Source organism: Falco rusticolus, chromosome 20, assembly GCF_015220075.1.
Source record: "Falco rusticolus isolate bFalRus1 chromosome 20, bFalRus1.pri, whole genome shotgun sequence".
Taxonomy (NCBI): domain Eukaryota; kingdom Metazoa; phylum Chordata; class Aves; order Falconiformes; family Falconidae; genus Falco; species Falco rusticolus.
In genome coordinates, this window is record NC_051206.1 from 3,061,098 (window position 1) to 3,081,650 (window position 20,553).

The window sequence follows — 20,553 nt, forward strand, 5'->3', positions numbered from 1 at the left end:
GCTATTTCACCTCTTTCCCAGTAAAGGGACATTCAGGCAAAGTTATTGCTCTGTTTCTGAACAAAAGAAACCTTGACTGGAGATTTAGCAAGTATAGTGACTCGCACGAGGCCACATGAAGTCCACGGCAGAGGACAGAAGTGAACCCGGGTAGTTCTAGTTTACAGGCCAGAGCACCAAACCCTTGACCGCGCTTAGGTCCAAAATGTTTGCCATTTGATTCCCCTAGAAGTGAAATTAAAAAGGCTTCTCTGATTCATGTTGTACCCTCCAGCAGGTAAGCAACTGGATGAAAGACTGCACGGTTTTGACTGTGTGCCTTTAGGCAGAGGAAGAAAGATTTCCAGTTCCCTCAACAGCGCAGGCACTACAATTTACTGAAATCTAATTTACATCACCCTGAAACTGTAAAAGAAAATAAGCCTATGTAACTCCAGTGATTTGCAAGCCTGGTTGTGTGAGTCACCTTCCTTTCAGGACCAGAAAGGCTCCGAAGCAGCAGCAAGACTTAAAATAGCAGCAACCATCTACCTGCTCTGCATCATATTCATGACCATCCAGTCGGCGGCATAGACATTTTTTCCAATCAGATCCTTAAACATAATGAATGTTTCCATCAAGAAGTCCTGTTGGAAAAATAAAAAACAGAGCCCATCAAGTTGAATATGGTACTCTTATCTGCATAAAAATATAGCGAAATCCAAATGTTTGCAATTGTATTGATCAATGACTGCATTAATTAGCAATCAATACACTTTAACTCCTAAGAAGGTTCTCTTATTGTGTGGGCATACTCCAGTAACTAAATTATTTCTGACATCTCATCCATTCAATTACAGAAGAAGAAATAACTCCACAGAACATGTTGATGTCTTTAATTAAATCTGTCTTTACTGTTTTGAATTAAGCTGTGTTGTAGGGAGTTCTGGTACACAAGCTGGATTAAAAAGCAAAACCAATATTCAAGGATTTGTTTCCAAATGTCTTCATGATGACAGTGTGACAGCCTCATACAGTATCTTCTATTAAGATGGAACAATAATGTATTTTCACTTCCCCAGTTAGTTAGGTCTTTTCTGGTCCAGTTTAAGAAGTACAGTTAAACAGAGGTAGTGGATGTGCAGTCAGACACAGGGTTTAGAACATTAGTTGTGCAAAAAGTAAACTGCTCCAAACAAAGCTGTACCACACCTTTAGACCTGGGCAAGGCAAGGTTGAATTGTAGAGTAAGAAAAAAGAAAAAGGAAAAAGAAGAGACATCATGAGCAAAAGACGATAATATCAAGACTACTGATCTCTACATTGTGGTCTCTACAGATACAAACGCGACCTATGAGCATTTAAATGGATCCTATTCTCTAAAAAGACAGCACATCAGCATTCACAAATGAGACACACAAAGAAGGTCACATGAGAAATAACCACCTTGCAAAGATCACCAGCCAAAAAAAAAAAATAATTCTGTTGAGCTGAACAGCTTGCTCTAAAGAATTGGCAAGCGACATCGATGTAGAGAGAAAAATGGGCATTTGGTGCTGCCTCAGTAAAAATCCTTTAGGCATTATTAAATCAGAGCTTGATGGAAAGGCCTGGACTTGACATGGGGCACCTTGAAGATATGAATTAACTTAGAACAGTGTTAAACCAACCAAGTAACAATGCAATGCCAGGGCTGAAAATACCACGGCAAATAAAACCCAACAATAAACAACAAAAATAAAAACTGTTGTGGCAGTAAAACAAAATGTAATGTTCCATTGTTATTAACAACTACTACACCACCCCAAACATGGGCTTACTTCTGTAGGTCTAAGGATCTATAAAAACTGGATTCAAAATTGTTATTTTCTATCAGTTTCTGTTTAAATGCTATGCAGGTAGTTTAATTTGTACGTAATTCACCCTCTTGATGTGTCTTTATATAGAAATGTTCTCCTACTTGAGTGAAAAGATGCAGCACTATATGGTAAAACAAGACATCTTCAACTTGCAAGCTAAGCTTCAATGTGAAATTTACATTTCAGGGAATCTTTTACACACCTGTTTAACCTTACCTTGAAGTTAAGTTACACTGGTCTCCTACTAGCTCAACTGCTCTTCAGGAAAAGGAAAAAAATCTGAATTGAGGCCTGCTTGACATAAAATACATTTCAATTCTGCCTTGAATCCACCTTTTTCCAGAATCCATCAGCTTTGTCTTTCTAGCGCCCTTCGTCCTCAGGCACAGCATTGCTACATAACCCTGCCGAAAACCTCTGCGTTCATTTACTTAATGAGCACCGGCAGAATTCCTGAATCTACCTCATTTTGGTTTTTCCTTCCGTCACAAAAAGTTGGGTAATCTAAAATCTAAAACTAGATGATGAGTGCTCTCTACAGACAGTGCAGCCAAGTGGCATTTCAGATGGAGAAGGGACAGAAATGTGTGTGTCCTGTAGGTGGCTATGTTGCTCAACAGATTGCAAGCAATTCCAACTGCAGGGGGGGGGGAGAAAAAAAAAAAAAAAAAAGAGATCACCTTGCCATCCAAAATGAATTACAAACACTGTCTTGTGGGTTTTGATCTAGCTTTTACAGGAAGAACAGAACCCCAGGCTCTTCCCCAGCCCCTATTTAAACAAGCAAGCATTTCTAAATTGCAAAATGAGGAGTACGGGGACAAAAAAATAAAGCCAGAACAGTTGCTGCGTCGTGCTTCAGAAACACGCATAAATACTGGTTATGGTTCTGACTTGTTCTGGGCAGTTTGAAGAAAAACCTGGGCACAACTGTTAATTTGAAGCATCTCAAAAAAAAGCCACCTAATGTTTCACCTGGTTTCATATTGAAAGTCTCGGGGAGACTCAAACAGAAGAGTTTTTAACACGGAGGGACTATTTTGCACTGCTGCCTACTAAAGCGTTTAATTAATCTCTAGAGGGGCAAGATAAGAGGGAGAGAACAGGATCACAAAAAGATACAGCGAGAGCAAGAGAGGGGAAAATGCTTTTCCTTTTATCTTCATTCATTCTTCTGGTTCCTGACTTTTTATTTGCACAGACTTAAAATAGCCATTAAAGGTGTTTTCAGTCAATGCTACAAATGCTATTCTCAGGCTCTACACTGAGTCAGCAACATCCACAGCGTATACCCAGCAGGGGTGATGTGAATATATCCCCAGTGGCTGTGGCATTAGGTGCCCATAACTCATTGCTGATGAGCACAGTATAAGCACTCCAAACTGAACACAGCAACTTGAAATGACCTTTTAGAAGCAGAGTGTAATTCTTTATGGACTGAGCTAATGCCTCAGCCAGGCTGACTTACAATAATGTCCTGCCTGGTTTTGAAAGTATTGATGTAATGGTTGTAATGGAAATCATCCATCTGCCTCAGGATGGCTGTCATGCAGGCCACAAAAATACCCTAGAATAGGAAAGAAACAAAATATTTGATTATTTTCCTGTATTAAGCACTGTAAGTTCAAAGTGTGGCATATGCTTTCAGAGTTCTGCCTAATCAAATATCACTGATCACAATCCTGCTCCTCCGTGTCCTGGCACTGGTCTGTGTGACTGTTTATCCCTCTGCCCCAAACCAGTCAGGACTTTCTAAATTTCAAATACAGAATCTAGGTATAACTTTCTTTCTCCCCAGGGATCACAGTTTGCAAGACAAATGCATCCTCCAAACAGTGTAATATGTATATATATATATATACACACACACACACACATATATATACACATACATATACAAACCACTTCATCATATCTTAAGGGTCTTTTCCAACCTAGATGGTTCTACGACTTCCAGATTTACTACAGCCAACTGTAATTCTCACAGCTGACATATTGGTAGCATTAACTCGAGCTTAGAGTTAGCAAAAATATGGTATTGCTATATATGCCTAGCTCTTGATTCTTCAGGCTTGCTGTACATGAAGTACAGGGCAGATTTAAACATACCAGCTTGCTTACACCTCCTAAGATGCCACACAATAGTCCGAAACGCCCCTTAGAGATGCCTCATCCTTCAGCATTTAATCCTATTCAGCCAAGGTGACAAAAAGAGCATTTTTCAAGCAAAGACTCCTTGTGTATCAGAAACTGCACTGAAACCACATTCTTTGTGCACAAGGGCCCAAAGGAACTTGAAATCACAGCCAACCGTGACTCAGTTCAAACTGCTGCTGGAGTAGGACGATTTGTACCCTAATACCTGGTCTCAGAAAACCACCAAAAGCCACGTTTTAGTGGCACAGAAGCCCGGCAGGAAACGGAAAGATGATTTCATAAACCACTGCTACACACTGAAATCTCCCAGGAGAATCCATTCCACGATAACAAATGGTAAAGTAATAACTGAAGCAAGTAAAAGGCTCTCACAATGTGTGGAGACTGTCTGCTCATTCCAATCACTGTGCGGTTTATTCTCCGTAGCAGGCGTTCCATGATCAGCTGGATGTGGACAGCAGTGGGCCCCTGGGGATGTTCAATCAGGAAAATTTGAGTTCTTAATGTATGCTGCTCTACAGAGTGCTGCCTGTGTGGGAGGACTGCCCTGACAGTGCTTACTTGTTATTAGAGGATGCAAAAAAAGGAGATTTAAAACAGATGGGCATTTGATTCAAATACTGCAGGTATACACTTGGTGGAGAGCTAGCGTAATTATCTACACCAGCTTCATTAGCTCGTCCTGGCACAGCTAAACCAAAGCTGATGCCTTGATTTGGCTTTTTTCTCCCAGAACAGCTTTTCAGCTCAAACTTTTCTTTTCACAGCAACTAAGAATCTATTTCCATAACTAACATGGCGAGTAACTGTGTTCTCCTGACTGAATAATGATCGTTGTCCCTGTTTCATAGCAGAAAAAATGAGAAACCAAATACTTTCATGACTTTATCCAAGTAATTCAACAAGCCACCAAAGTAGCTGGGAATAACATTTTGCTCCCTAGAAAGGAAAGTAGCAGCTTTTTGTACTGTAGTGATAAACCACCAGTTCAGCCCTTCATGGCTCCTTTATAGACACAGCTACTTTATGTGCAAAGAGATTCAAAGAACTATACAGCAACACAACAAGATTTCTGTGAACATCAGAACTTCTTAATTCTTTAAAGCGTTAGTTGAGAACATCTTTTTATTGGGCCATAACTTCTCAAAGGAAGAATTAACCTTAATTTGCACCCGTGACAGTTCATGCTCACCACATCTTTCCGATCCAGGACTTCAAGAACATTGCTAAGTAGCTGGGAGCAGGCCTCATGGTCAGGCTTGTTAGAATTGTCATCCAACTGGCCACTTAGCTGATCTATTAGTAGTGGCAGAAGAGCATCTCTGCATTCTAAAAAAAGAAACAGAGCACCACATCTTGTTGGTCTCAGGAAGTTCTTCAGCATTCAGTATACATGAGTACCACAGAGTAGCCTTCTGCTTATAGCTTTATCTTGGACACCAAACTATGCTTAAATCCACTCGAGCTACCGCTAACAGACTGAACAGAGTCATAAATAAACTGTAATTATACATATTGCATCAAATAGCACGCTCACGCCTTCTGCTTCTGTCTAAATCATCACATGGGGTTGGGATCCTACAGCATTAGGCATTGTATAAAGACTGAGCAGCAAAAAAAAAGCTTCAGCTGTTCCATGGCAAGGACTATTTCTGAAGATGGATTTAATGCTAGACTACCACACTAGGCTACCACTGATGAGTGACGTAAAGGCGTTAAGGGACACGGGAACCTGAAAGACATTTTTGTTCTTAAGGGTGTGTGGTCCCATGCAGAACCCAGAGACTTCAACGCACTACTTACCTGCCTGTTTGAACAGATCGCTCTCGACTATCTTGGTCATGCAGTTCAGCTTCTGTCGAACTAACTGGTTGTCGGGAATACTTTGGATAAACTTGCTGAAGAGGACACTAGCGTGCAAACCACAAAGTAAACAGATGGTCAGCACTTTCACTCAATGCTCTTCCATCCTACACTTAGGCTGCCCTGCACCAGGGCAAGTTTTGTCACTGTGTGGGCATGTTCCCTGCAAGTGGTCTCCAGGTAAATCACTATGGAGCCCTAACTTGTTTTCAAGGAACTGTGCACAGGACTTTTATAAAACCGAACAGTATTCAGAAATTGCAGGCTTAGAGCTCTTAAAATGAAGCTTGCAGCCCAAGATGCACCAGACACATCACAAAAGCTAACCAATAGGCAGCACTATCTGCTCTCCGCTGCCAGTGTAGATAATCGTACTTACTTTCATATGGAATGAGAGCAGAGGTTTGCAAACTTCAGCAGACGGCTGCTGAAACTTGAAAACACTGCTACATACAACAGCAAAAGCATATCCTTCCAGATGCCCCTTTCATCAAGAGTGATGACTCATTACAATCTGAGATTTCATTAAATTAAATTCCATGTACATTTGCTATCTGTCTACTGTTTACAAGCAAATTATTTGTGTCAGAACAAGGAGGCACGGTTGGGAGATTCTGGGCAAAGCTATGAACACCAAAGAACAGAAATCCATACAGTGAAGTTCCTGAATAAATACAACTTTTCTTCTCCTGACCAAAGCCTCTGCCACACTTTTTGGTTTAGGTCAGAAGCAATCATGAAGAATTGGTGGAAACTCGCCCATTCTCAACATATCACTCTCCAGTTGTCAAATTTTGGTATTCAGTAAAATCTTGAAGAGTCTAAGAGCGAGCAGCTGAGATGCACAGATTCCTTTGAACTAAACTGACTTCCTTTGAAGCACAATATGTGCATCATCATGGCACAATCGGAGTGGTGCTTTTTTTTTTCCCCTTTTTTTTTGTTTTTTTTTTTCTCTCCAGTTTTTAAAATTCTTCCCCACAGATGAGCTGGGTTTAGAAGACAAACAAATTTAATATGGTTACCTGAGCTCAACAGGGTCAAATACTAGTTTGACATCATTTATGATGCTTGGCAAATACTTTAAAGCTGCACCCTGCAAGCAAAAAAACACAAGGACATGAAACACACATGGAACCTAATTTAGACTAGGTAGTTCCTTCTAAAAGGGTGTCAAGTCTCAGGAACAATGCCCATAGATCACATGGCAAATCCAGTTTTCATCAAGAGCAAATATGCGGACACCTGTAGAGAACTGGCTTTAGATCAAATTTACACATCCAAAGAGCCTCCAGCAAGCCCACATCTGCAGCGCAGAGCAGAAGAGGTGAAGGAGGAAGGATTCGTAGCCAAGTTCTTCAGTTTTCAGAAACATCCTGCAGTTCCAGGGATTAAATTCCTTAGAGTCTGACATGAAAAGCACTCGTCGGCTAAATTGACTCAGTGTTCTGCATGTGCACATAAGCAGTAACAAGTTATCTAGGTAGCAGCATGGCTTTCATGAATGCAGCATCCAGATGAGGTGCAAGAGCAACTAAAGGTCTGTCTGTGATGTGCTATGGCTGCAGCCAGCAGGTACTCTGACTGCGTGAGAATCAAAGTTGGGCCTTACATCACCCAGGTGCTCATTAGAAGTTTAGAATCAGTCTTTGCTTCAGAGAAAGGAAACAAGTTAGCTAGAAAAACTGAAATAAAGAAAGCAATCTAAAGGCCTCATTGCCTTCAGGAATTTAGCAGTCTCATTGCATGGCTGTTCTGCTCCTCTTCAGAGCACAGACAGAAGGTTCATAATCCAGTTGACACCAGAAAAACAAGCATGTATAAAATTAAAGATACATTTAGAAACCATTTGGTTTTTCATGACTTTCATTCCCAGCATTACACCGATTTTTGCAGTAGTTTAGTATTTCTATCTCCATCACCCTCAAGCTTCGTGTTACTGGCTAAAGTGCCTTCCACCCTGCAGCAGGCTGCATCTTCACTGGTTGTCAGCTTTCACCCCAGCAGGTGCTGAAGGGTTTTCAGCAAAGCCACAGTTCTCATCTTGATGTGATAAACTTTGGAGTTTAAATATTCCTTTCCTGCCACACACAGGTCATTAAAACAGACAATCAGAGGTGGTGTGACTCATCTGAATGGGTTTTATGTGCCTCAAAGCTCATCCCTTTCCTCTGGTCCCACCCTCCCCAACTGTATAATTTGATCTAATAAAAGGTATTATCTCTCCCTGCAAATTATGCATACCTTAATCTTGACAGCCTCCTCTAAAGGCCGGTCCATGAGGACATTGAAGGAGAGGAACAGCTTGCGTATTGCATCATTAAATTCATCCCCATCTTCACTTTTCCCATAAAACCTACAAAGAACAGAAAGGGCTAGTTATACCCATAAATCTAGGCTAACAGTGTCACAGTAGCTGAAATACTATTTTATCCTGTGGAACAACATCTTAATGCAATCTCCTTCTACAAAGACATGAGTGTAAAAACGGCATCAGGGACTCTGCAGTAATTTCCTGCTGTTACAAGGAAAAAGCTGTGCTTTTGAAACTGCCACTGCACAAAATTCTGCTTGGGTTCCAAGCTCATTCTGTGTTAAACAAAAACGCCTGAATGAACATGAGCAAAGGATGCCATACATTCACTGCAAATCTCTGAGAATGTGTTTTGAGGCTACGGTAAAGCCACTGTCACTGTCCATATCCTAACTGGACAACATGTCATCCTCACCTAACAAGTAAATGTGTGTGCATTTGTTTCTTGAAGTTTCTTAAAACGAGGAAGTCATTCCCTATTTTAAAAGAAACAATGGATTCCTTTCCAGCACTAGAATATGCTGCTTATAGCATGCTTGGGGCAAATAACGATTCTCCTCTTCAAATGACATTATTTCAATTTTCACTCAATTTATTTGCTCCAGCTGCAGGCAAAGGGCAGAGGGGTACTCTTCCTAATAGTTCCAGAATAGAGGATATGCTGAAGAATCCCCCCTCCAGCAGTGCTGACTGGAAGTAACTCCACTGACTTCCAAAAGGAGACAAAAGGATGGCAGCGACCTTGGTCTCACCTCAGGTACAATATTCGTGACTGAACAATGAATCGGAATAGGTACTTCAAGGCTTTCAGAGCGGCAAACAGCAATTCGGTCTTGCTGGAGTCATCAGCATTTCCCACGTAACAGTTTAGTACTTTGGTGAGTTTCCTTTGGAAATAAAACAAAAAAGAAAACTATTACAGAAACAGTTAAGTCCAGCTTGTTCCAGAGAGGAACTACAGTCTAATAAAACAGATACCACACAGGGGCTCCTCTTCACAGCCTATTTCCTTCTGAAATCTGGAATGCCAGATTTTCTGAGAATTGACAAAGTGGTTTTGAAAAGTCTACAAATTTGTCTACTGATTCCAGCTTCTTGATCTGCTTTGCTTTTTCCCTAAAGTGAACTGTTCAGGAAGCTGGAAAACCTATCACTACTGAAATGGCACTGACACCTTCTGCACGCGTTAGCATTCTCATGCGCGGAGCACAAAGTTCTTCTGAAGCAATACATACCGTGTGCTCTGAGAACTGTGGACAGAAGTTGCATAAACTCATTACCAGTATTTGCTAGCTAGTTTGTGCTGAATTAGAAGATCGGGATCTCCTGTGAGTGCTATGGCAGCTAATATTCAGGCAAAATCCTCTTCATTTAGCAACTCACAGCACCCAAAGCGGTGTGTAAGCGATAGCCAAGCATACAACAGCTTTTGCACTTGCTTGCTCTATTTGCCATGCTGCCGGCATCCAGTTCCCTGCTTTGTCAAATGCTGGCATGTGGAGCGCACGAAGGACGCTAGGTAATATTACAGTCCACGCAGCATTATGCAGATATCACATTGTCCAGCTAAACTGGAAAGAAAGGCAAGGAAACAAGCTAAAATACAACGCGCTCATCAACCGAAAAAATCTATTTACAGTGAAGAAGTAAGAATGATCATTCTTCCATCGGTTACAGGGAAGAAGGAATGGAAACCTTATGCAAGCAGTGACTGTGTGGCCAGGACAGGGAAGAAGAAAGCAATCCAGGAGATGGGGACTACAGACCTCTGTGGGATTGCGTTTCCTCACAGAACTATCTTTAGGCTGACAGCCATCAAAAGAGGCTGAATACTCAGGACTAGGAATCCAGCATATCAGTAAAGATGAATTTTTAGAGGGGAAAAAGACTTGGGATTCTGGTTTTGCCCTCCCTATTGGCCTCAGTTTTAATTTTTTAGTTGCCTGTTACCATAAGGGTAATGACCTTTGAGTTGAGGGGTGATAGAACCACCAGCTGGAAAGTCAGGAGATCCAGGCGTTATTCCTGCCTCCTCCACCTTCTCAGGTATCCTTGGGCACGTAAGCCATGACTAGCTACAGCACTCAAACAGATGCCTCACTTTAAGCACATGAAGTCAACAGGTTGACCGAAAGGACTAAATTTTCACATGTACCTAAATAAATTCTGTGCATCAGCTTTTCCTTCCCCGATATAATAGGATTAATGACTGTCAGCTGAATTTTTTTAACTGCTCTGAGTTCATAAAAACGCTAGAGGGAAACAGAACTACTCCCACTGTCCATACCCACACTTCCCAATGTGGAGAAATGCAAATTTCTTCTAAACAAATGACAGTCTATGTGAGACAGTTTCAATACCTAAGTGTAACCATGTAATCTGCATGTTTAAACCCTACCGTGACATTTAGCCCTTTTCTGAAGTCTGTGGCCTCCTCAACCTGCCTGGCTGTAAGCAGACAGTGGAGGTAAACACCAATCTTATCTCTGCTACCATCAATCCCAACGTTGCTCGTATTATTTCAGCCAGGTATGGTTTTGATTCTGCTCCCCTTGACCCCATAAAAACACATGAACACACCCCTAAAATTGAAGCACAGAGGACTACAGGCCAAAAGAGAGTCTGAATCACACAGTCTGACACGGGATTTTCCACAATAGCAGTGTCTTTTCCTTACAGCAAAAATTCTAAGAAAAGAAACTTTTTACAGTGTAAAGAGGGTAAGCACAGGGTTTCTTTCCCTCCTGAAAGAGGGAAGAGGGTGGAACACCCTTGTCTGGTCTGTGCTGCCTTTATCACATCAGTGTAGCTTACCGTGACTGTCAGTGAGGCTGCCTGTGGGTTTGTGGTTACAGTACTTACACGTAGGCCAGGGTTGCACTGAAGTGCTTGTAAATGTAAGTTTCAAGTACAGGGTTGAAATGCTGGAACTTGATGTCTCCGATCAAAGAAATAATAAATACCTGCCAAAAATTCAAAAGGAAACAGATGTACAGAGCTGTGCAATCTCTAACTCAAATATAACTCAGTCTTTACATGTCACTTATTTTGCTGGGTCATAATTTTTGTTTGTTTGTTTTCCTGATAGCATTAATGCTACAGATCATGATAATCGTATTCTAATAGTGACTAAACACTGCGGGGTGTGGGACTGCATCGTTGTTCAGAGGGAAGGTTACAGCAGCGTTTGGACAAAAACTTAAAGGGAGCTACTTCTCAAAGCAACAACAGTGATAGAGGAAGCAGCATTACTCACAGATTAAATAGGCACAGAGCTGCTGAAGGCAGTTTTTCAAAACTAAGAAATCATGCTTTTCAAGCTAGAACTTGAGATTTGGATGATTTATACTCACAGCAAACACTCAGTTCTGTTACTACAATGACATACATTACAGCCAGGACGCTCACTCCTCCCACCAATGTCAGCTGGACACATCTGACTTCACATTTCTTCCGGAACCATTAAGTACGTGTTTGTTGATCAGCATAAAGCACATGGCTTTGTTCCTGCACTGCACACCAAAGCCAGTGCCTTTCACACACATACCAAGCAGCCTCTCCAAAGATGCAGAAAACTCCTTGGGAAGTCTTTTACTCAGTCATTGCAACCCTTCTATCAAGGTTCCGGGGAGCAGCCATCCCTACCACCGAAGTACAGGGCTAGGATTTAGGGGGCATGGGTTCTGTTCCCATGTTCCCACAGCCACAAATCCTCCATCACCATGACCCTGAACAAATCATTTCATTTTGTGCTTCAGATAGATAATACAGCTCTTCTCTTTGTAAGTCGCATTAACGCAAGATGTTATCTGAAGAAATTACTATAAATTATGTAAACATTTGTTACTGTTTTCACTGCGGTTACTAAAAAGCTCAATGCATATCTCAGTTTTAGCTCCTGAAAATGCTTTAAGAAGTGTTTGAATATGATTTATTTCTCAGAGCCCATCAGTCATCTAAAGGAAGCACCAGGAACAGACTGAAAATGTGGCTGAAAATCACATATTCTAAATCCTCAAGAGAAGACTCACTCACCAGTGCATCAAACACAAGGAAGTCATAGGTTTCATTTTCTGACATTTCCATCATTATGTTGAAAAGCGCATCAAGGGTGTCTTGCAAAAACTAGAGGGAATAAAAAATAGTAATAGGGTGGGGAAAGATGACTACTTTTGGAATCCTGCACAAGAGCCTACTCTTATGGATCATTTTTCCCCTTCCAGCCTAGCACAGCTGGCTGTTCATGAAAGAAACATTTCAAAAGGGATTGTAGTCCTCTATTCAGTCACATGCTTGCCATGATCATCACATTATTCCCCCTCACTATAGCAAGGAGGATCGCTTAGCAGCCCCGAATGGCCCCTCTTTTCTGTTCTACTGCCTATTTTTCTATAGCAAGAGACCTACTGAATACACTTTACTTCTGTCCATATCATTTAAGCTTGCCCTGGGCCAAATCAGCCACCCACACTGTACTGAGGCATGACGTTTTACATAAAGAAGTTTTCAATGACACAGCATTTACTTCAGTTGTTCAGCAAAACCACGACCCTGTGTAATCCCAAAAGATCCACCCTTGGAACCACAGGGAAGTCTCACCTCCTAAATCCTTCAGCGGACTGTTTTCTATGGCACTTCCCACGGTACTCCAACTACAACCGCTCTGAGCCTCCTCTGCACCCTGCTCCTAGATCCACTATTCAAATCCCTATTCACAAAGGAGGCCCAGAGCCACCACTGAAAACTAAGCTAGGCTTTGAATGTATCTTCTATTTTGTAAGGATGCAGGGGAAAATAAAGTCACCACTCTCTCCCTGATCCTGGTAACATTTAACTTCTGTAATTCTGGTGAATTCCACTAATGAGCGCTCTCGGGGCAAAGTATAACTTTTGTTCTGTTGCTCAGCAGCTAGAAGGGCTCTCTCAGCTCCTTTTGGGTACAACACAATTACAACGCTTCAAGGTCAACATCAAGCACAGACATTAAGTGTTTGCCTAGCAAATGAGGCTCAGATCTCCACGCATACCTTTACAATTTCTCCTCCTTCCACCTCCATTAGCTTCCTTAGGTTGTGAGCTATGTTCTGGGAGTTAGAACGCCAGTTCAACAAACCCAGCAGGTCAACTAGCAAGGACAGAACAGCAGCAATTAGAAACAGACTACAAGAACACAGCTGATTTAACGAACAACACAGAACAAGTACTAGAGGTTATTTTCAGAATCAGCTTACAAGGAAGAGTCACATTGATGTACGGAATATTGCCCTGAAATGGTTCTTTTGTGTTGGCAAGGAAGTGAAGTTCTGCTATGAATGGAAATCTTACTGTAATTTGATTTGGTAGACAATTTTGCAGGCTTCTCATTCACTCAAAGAGAAGGTATCTCAAACTAGGAATTGTATTAGAGTGCGTGACTTTTCTTACTAATGCTTGTATTTACCTTAAAGCAACCGCTTGGAGACAGTTCTTAGTTAAAACTGAAGTATCTTGTATGAATGACAGTACACTGCAGAGCTGTTAGTTACAAACTACAGCTGAGGCTTTCAAAGGAGGCTGGCAGGTTTCACACACATCTTCCACGTTAATGACATATGTACATATCATCTCTGTTCCAAAACTGAATTAATATATGACCTTCACGTGTCAAGATATATGTGAAACTTAACCACCTTGACAAAGAGTGCCACGCTCAGAAACAGAGATTGTGTGCAGGAGGGAAGAGAGATGCAAACGTGCTTGGCCTGCACAGCAGACGGGATAACGAAAGTCAGATTCAGTCCTCATGCACGCGGATGTATCAGGATGGCATGTAACTGAAGCTGACTGGCCAAGCTCGAACGGTGAGCAGAACAGCTCATGCCCATCCCCCATCAGCTACACAGGTACACCTCGAGGGAGCCACTGCTGCTCTCGTTTTCACATGCCTCTCACCCAAAGTCGGAGTACGTTATACCCAGAGCCTTCCAGAGCTACTGGAAATCTCACATCATTTACCAGCCCGTACTCTATTCATTCACGTACATACATCATTCTTGTTTTTGACCACTCCGGCAGCATGCAAAGCAGATTTAATGCATAACAGCATCCTGAAGAGTTCACTTCTAATTGCTACATTCTTAACAGGCAGAGGAAAGAAGATAATTAACCTTATAACATTTCTGATTCTGAAAACGCATATACACTTCGACTGACGGGTGCCATTTCTATACACGCAGACAAACCTGTTCAATTTAACATTGGTAGTTCTGATAAAACATTCATGCAATATGGTTTCTACAAGCTGCATAAACATCTCTGCAGCTTGTACTGCCAACATGATGCCGACAATGCTGCGACCGGGCAGCCACTGGCACATGAAACAGCAAGATTAAAGCTAAAGCACTATGCCCACGCATGCTGCAATGCCAAAAAAATTGCATTAAGTGCCCTCTTTACTTCAAGTATACAGCACGATACAGCTAGGCTGCTAATGCAAGACCTACCGTTCTGTGTCAGTTTGGTGGAGCAGATCAAAGTGGCAATCTGGAAGCTGTCTTTTGTACTATCCTTAGTGGGTGTGAAGTTGGCTAGATGGTGCAGGTTTTTCCCCGAGGGGGTCTCCTTCTCCTCCACCTCCGTTTTGGTGCAAGGAAGAGTTAAATAGCATTTAGCATCTTCCATTTTCTTGTTATCACCCTGTTGGTTGAACACAGCGAAGACAAGGATTATCTCACACCGAGCACACCTCATCTGACCTCTTGCAGTTCTCATCTGCAGACACCCTTCAACACAGTACGGTTCAACAAAGCCTCCTCTGGCTTTACACACCTTTTCATGTCTATATAGCTGTTTATTCACGTTGTCTGTTTGGGCTTCTAATTCTAAGCAACAGAAGCTGCCCATACTGTTAATGAACAAAGCTCTTTTCAGAGTGATTCAAGCCACAGATCCCCCCCAGCACTTTGTAGCTTTCTACTGCAGCGCGTGAACTTTTGCCTCTTCCTGTGATTAAGAGCACCAGGACTCTCTCCCCACCACACACTGATCCTCCAAAGCAGGTGTTCACCAGGCTGGTTTGTTGCACACTGTCTAGGTGAATGATGTTAGAGGATAAATGCTCTATACGGGTACATACAAGGATGTACCAGATTTGTGTCCTCGCAGTCAGAAAACCCACCAGTGAAAGCAGAGCTGAGGGTGATTTATTAATTAAAAAAAAAGAAGAAAATGAAAAAGATTACTGTCCTATGATCCTAGAAAAAAAATCATGAAAATCTCTGCTAAGTTGATGTTTACATTGCTAGGAAAACAGTCAGCCAAGAGAGTTGTTTTGATTAGTTAAACAAAAGTGAAAACTGCAAATGCCCAAGCTACCTTGTAAACAATCAAATTGTGTTTGCCATCTTGCAGCGTTGTTCCATCGGCGTTCATCAACTTCACAAAGCCCATACCAAAAGCTCTCTCAGACTTATCCCTAGCTGAAAACAGAAAGAAAAATCTTCATTAGGAGTTGTCTTATTTATGCTCATACTATTCCTAATGCAGCTCTCTAACTACATGCAGCTGCTTCTTTTTTTAATAGCATCACACGCCAACGCAATGGAGCTAGCAGACTTTGTGACCCACAGTAGAAAAAGCTCTTTCTTTCCCTCTTCTCTCAAGGCACTTCGCAGGTATCTGCAACTACACAGAAAAACACCCTCTCTGAAGAAACTTTCACCACACTGTTTCAGTGGTTAATTGTGCTGCTAGATGGACATACATAACAGTATAGATATTTAGGTTGGGATTTTGCAAATTAGCTTGTGAGGTATGGATGTGGAAGTATGTCACTGCATATCCCAGGTACCTCAAGAGAATTTTTGTGAGAGCCTTTCAAAAGGCTTAGCCTCACATTATCGATCTTGTTTCAGGGCTCTGAAGTTTTTTTAATGGAACTTCTGGTCATAACGTTCTCATTAGCCTTTCATTAACCTAATTAGAAATCCTCCTATAGGAAGACCATTAGAAGCCCACCAGGCCTTGCACTGAATTTTTTGAAGGCCTTGAAATAAATTAAAACCCTCCCCATACCCTAAGAAGCCAAAGCAGCAATAAGCACTGGCAATTGTCTTTCAAGTGGGCTATTGTGTTGCTCTCTATCCAATTTCAGTCTTAGAGCAAAACCAGCACCAAACCTTTTATTTTATTAGGGCTGTAAAAAGTTTGCATTATTCCTCTTGGCTTGCAAGAAAATCCACAGCACTGGAAATAAGTACACATGCAAGCCCTACACCTTTGCTGGATATCCAGAAAAATCTCAAGGAAAGTAGGGAGAATACCATACTCCTGCAGATCTTCTTTTCTGATACTTACACTCCTGTGATGACCGATGACGGAAAGTGAATCTTAAATGGCAACGACTGACTTCTTCTATTGCAATGGACACCTGCACGTGATAACACAATGAAAAATGCAGCACCAGAATCCTCCATCTCTAGTCAATTTACAGGATGTTCTGTTACTGATGCACCTACTGATTTTAAATTAGTTCCATTTATTACACAAAAGGAAGCAAGACTGTAAATTACACACTCCTACCTTTACAGTTTCATACCAGCAAGGTTGCTTGACTTGATAATAAACAACAGACTTATATTCGGAGACACCTTCGTAACCGGCACCAGGATGGATAGCTTTCTTTGGACAAAAAGACAAGGGGGGGGGGGGGGCGGGGAAGAAAAGGTAAGGTCTAGAATGACAGCAAGTAGTATATCGGGTCAGAAATTTTCAGAGCATATAACTGTCAGAGTTAGTCAAAGGCTATGTTTCAGACTCAAGGGAACTGAATACATGTAACCTCTTGGAAAGTTGTACAGAATCTTTAAAGATTCGCTCACATCTCTTACTAATTTTTATTTTTTTAAAAAAAAGATCAGTAACTGTTCAAATTTGGTCACTGAAATCACCTGTCTTATCTCTTGTTCATTATCCCACAGTTGATGAGTAAAATCCTATGGACTGAAGCCACCATCTAGCAAACCCAGCAGCCCTGTGACCTCCTGCAAAGGCCATCATACCTCTTGGAGGTTTCCATCTTCATCATGTACAGACATGGTGACTTCCACATTCTTGGGAGTCTTCTTCTTCCCTTTGTCAAACTCCCCTTGTATCAGGGTGACATAGATATCATTTCGAACATCACCTAGAAGTCATAGTGCTTAATGAATTTTTTTCCTCATACAGTTAGTTTTACAGGTTAACATTTAACATCCACGGGTACCATGTTATCCGTATCTTCTTTAGCTTTTACCAATACCAGTTAATGAATGATACCCAACATCACACCATTTCATCTTGATCTCAAATTATACAGAATCTTTTAAAACGTACCATTCTCCTTTAAAAAAATAGTTACATAAAGACAGAGATTTATAAAATGTAATGAGCTCTATAGGGCTAAATCTACTTTGAAGGATTAAAAAGCAGCGTCAAACCTATATACAACAAAAATGTCTCTTTGACTAAACAGAAATCTTCTTCCAAAAAGTAGACAAACTATCATTATTCAGTATAAGAAAGGATGCTTAGAAGTTTTCACTTTTTAACAAAAAATAAAAGATTGGCTGTAAATTTCAAGAAAAATGAAAACAAGTTTTCAGACAGGTTACAAAAACCTGTTCATAGCATATATTCTAGAATTCCAGCTGGCCCTTTCACTCCGTGGAAGTGTAGAGGCATACGGGACCTACCTGGAAGGATTATCTCAGGGAATCCCATTTTGCGAGCCACAGCAGTTGATCTATCTACAAGGTGGGAAAAATCCTTTTGAACCTGTGCTAGATCGCCAGGAAGCAGTTTCAGAGAGACCCAAAGACCTAAGAAAAGAAAGGTAACACTTGTTTACTAAAAAAAAGTACAAAACTATGAAATTTAATCCCACGCTTAACACAAAACTGTTTCTTCATGTGATCTCCACGCAAGAATGCCCGAAATATCCCAAGCTGGTTCTCACTTGTCCGGTCCTCTATCCCCCTAACACTGAATAAGACCTTACTGGGAAGTAGATTCTCTGAAGTAAAATAGAAACATTCTGAGGCTGATCTGCTCATGCATGTGCATAAAGGCCAGACACTCACGCAAGAGCAGAAGAATCCTGAATAATGCAGTTTAAACCCAAAGCCATTTAGAATGTGCAATCAGCCATGTTCACTTAAAAATATTTTATGTCCATAGACACACTTTTCTCTTAAAAAAGTTACATTACTAGCAAATAAGTCATCAGCTCGAGAAGCTCTTTTCACACAAGGAAGAACAGCTCCTGGTTTTATCTCTTCTTTAGCTCCCCGTGTGCTCGGGTGACAACCTTTACAAATACAATGCATTTGGCTCATGAAGGTAGCAAACTCCACCAAGCCTTGATCTCTGGACTTTCACAAGACATTTACTTTCTTTTGTAAGCAAGGGGAACCCTTCCCCACACAAGTTTGAGACATTAGCTTCGCCCAGCTGCTGTACCTTGCCCTTTATGATTCACTTCCTTCGCGGCGATGACTTTGTTGAAGACAGAAGTGAGGGGCTCATTTTCTCCGATCACATGGGAAGTTATCAGTGGGGACATGATTAGCTGTCGCTGTCTGATGTACGTTTCCATGGCAATCCTGAAAAGAACAACAATCAAACCAGGAAGCAGACAGACTAACATCAAACAAACACGTTCTCTGCAAGAAGGCTGGCCAACAACAGCTGACTTTTCCAAAGAAATGTGTTGTTTTTTTTTTAAAAAGGATTGCATGGGAATTTTTGGTTCTTTCCTCTTCACCTGCACAAACCCAACTGAAATACATTCAAACTCTCAAGCTAGGAAACACATCATAGTGCTAGCTCAGGTTTAGGGTAAGTTAAAGTTAATGCTGACCTAAAGACTCCACGGCTACATGAAGTAACAGCCTTCAGGAGACCACAAACGCAGCCAGCTCTGCTTGGTTCTTGTTGCCCATGCACGGGCTGCCTGCCCTGCAGACCTGGGAGAGCAAGTCCAGCTACGGGCCACCACGCAGGAACAGCCCAGCACACCCAGCCTTGCAATCCCATCAGATGAGCTGAGCCCTGTCTTCAGGCGTGCCTCAGAGCTGTCCCTAAGAGACTATGTAGATTAGCTAGTGATTAATTAACATAACGAATGACTGCTGTGAGATCACACAAGCGATGAACCCATCCCTAGTCACAAACATGTCTATTGAGCTTTGGAGCTTGAACCCAACTTTGTTCCTGTTACCCACACCCATCAATAATGAGCCAAGGCATACACAGAACGATGTCTCTGCAGGCTCCCCATCCTTAAGGAGGTATCCAGATTTGGATCTGAAGTCAGCCTCATTAGAACAGGAGAAAAATGAGGAAAAAAAAATTCAAGGTAAAAGACTAACATTATTCTGCAAAGGAGAAGACAGACCTAGCTTGACAGGGCAGGGAAAAAAAAACCCAACCAACAACCAAAACCACAAAACCCCACACAATCTCCCCTGAAAATACCTTGTAATAACATATGGCTACACCGAATGGATCGCAATATTTAGGACTGTAACCACATGGCTGAATCTACCCGGAGAAGCTTCATTTTAGTTACTGTAATATGCCAAGACAGTGAGCAACCAGAGCGCAGGCAGAACACACCAGTCTAACTACCAATACAGAAACGCAAAACACACTGGGATTTGAATTTCTTTCCTAGGAAGAGGGAGAAATCCCTTTCCTATTGTCCTCTGGCTCACCCTTACAAGACAGTCTGGAAAGTTAAGGGGCCGACAGTACAGAGGGTACCGCACAACTGCGACAAGGACTCGTGTTCGCTGTGCTCAGGAGTTCCTCACAATCTTGCCTCTTCAAGCCCCTAACAGTTCTGAAAGTCACATCCCCCAGACCCTGTGACATTATTTTGCACTGTGCTGGTCTCTCTCACCTCAGATGATATGGGCACCTAGCAATTTCAGCTGCATTGCCAAAATTCCCCAGGCAATTTAGCCTATCATACAGACATGTAAACACAGGGGAACAAAGGCTTCAGAGGGCTGACAAAAATCTTTTCCTTCAAAGAGCTGACTGCTGCCATAAGCTAATCTATTTGTAGAGACCTTGGTACACTGCCAGGCTCCCATACAAATTTGTCCTTTGGAGAAGGACAACTGCTTTAAATAAGCCAGATATGTGATGAGGTCCAGCACTCTGAGGTCCAGTACTTACTGCTGAAATGGAATAAAATGTTGCTTTTCCTCATCGTCCACCTTTCCATGTATGATATCAGTTATGTCCATCACTGCAATGACACAAGTTCATCACACGGTTTTGCCAAGCTGCTAAAGAATACAGAGAGAGCTCTCCCCTACCAGAATGAAAACAATAGCTTATTTTGGGCCAATGCCA

At 41.7% G+C, this 20,553-nt stretch overlaps 1 protein-coding gene across 1 annotated transcript in view; it reads right to left on the reverse strand.

Annotated features, from left to right (window-relative positions):
* Positions 1-20,553, reverse strand: part of DOCK5 (dedicator of cytokinesis 5) — an 86,183-nt gene that overhangs the window by 31,607 nt on the left and 34,023 nt on the right. The window contains exons 11-29 of the mRNA XM_037371669.1: positions 20,374-20,446; positions 18,649-18,791; positions 17,883-18,008; positions 17,211-17,335; positions 16,732-16,830; positions 16,507-16,579; positions 15,526-15,629; positions 14,655-14,847; positions 13,200-13,297; positions 12,208-12,297; positions 11,035-11,135; positions 8,925-9,059; positions 8,103-8,214; positions 6,884-6,954; positions 5,799-5,905; positions 5,188-5,324; positions 4,368-4,463; positions 3,307-3,405; positions 532-626 (exon numbers count right to left, since the gene is read on the reverse strand). Coding sequence (XP_037227566.1) covers positions 532-626; positions 3,307-3,405; positions 4,368-4,463; positions 5,188-5,324; positions 5,799-5,905; positions 6,884-6,954; positions 8,103-8,214; positions 8,925-9,059; positions 11,035-11,135; positions 12,208-12,297; positions 13,200-13,297; positions 14,655-14,847; positions 15,526-15,629; positions 16,507-16,579; positions 16,732-16,830; positions 17,211-17,335; positions 17,883-18,008; positions 18,649-18,791; positions 20,374-20,446 — 2,077 coding nt within the window. The remainder of the gene's footprint in view (positions 1-531; positions 627-3,306; positions 3,406-4,367; positions 4,464-5,187; positions 5,325-5,798; positions 5,906-6,883; positions 6,955-8,102; positions 8,215-8,924; positions 9,060-11,034; positions 11,136-12,207; positions 12,298-13,199; positions 13,298-14,654; positions 14,848-15,525; positions 15,630-16,506; positions 16,580-16,731; positions 16,831-17,210; positions 17,336-17,882; positions 18,009-18,648; positions 18,792-20,373; positions 20,447-20,553) is intronic.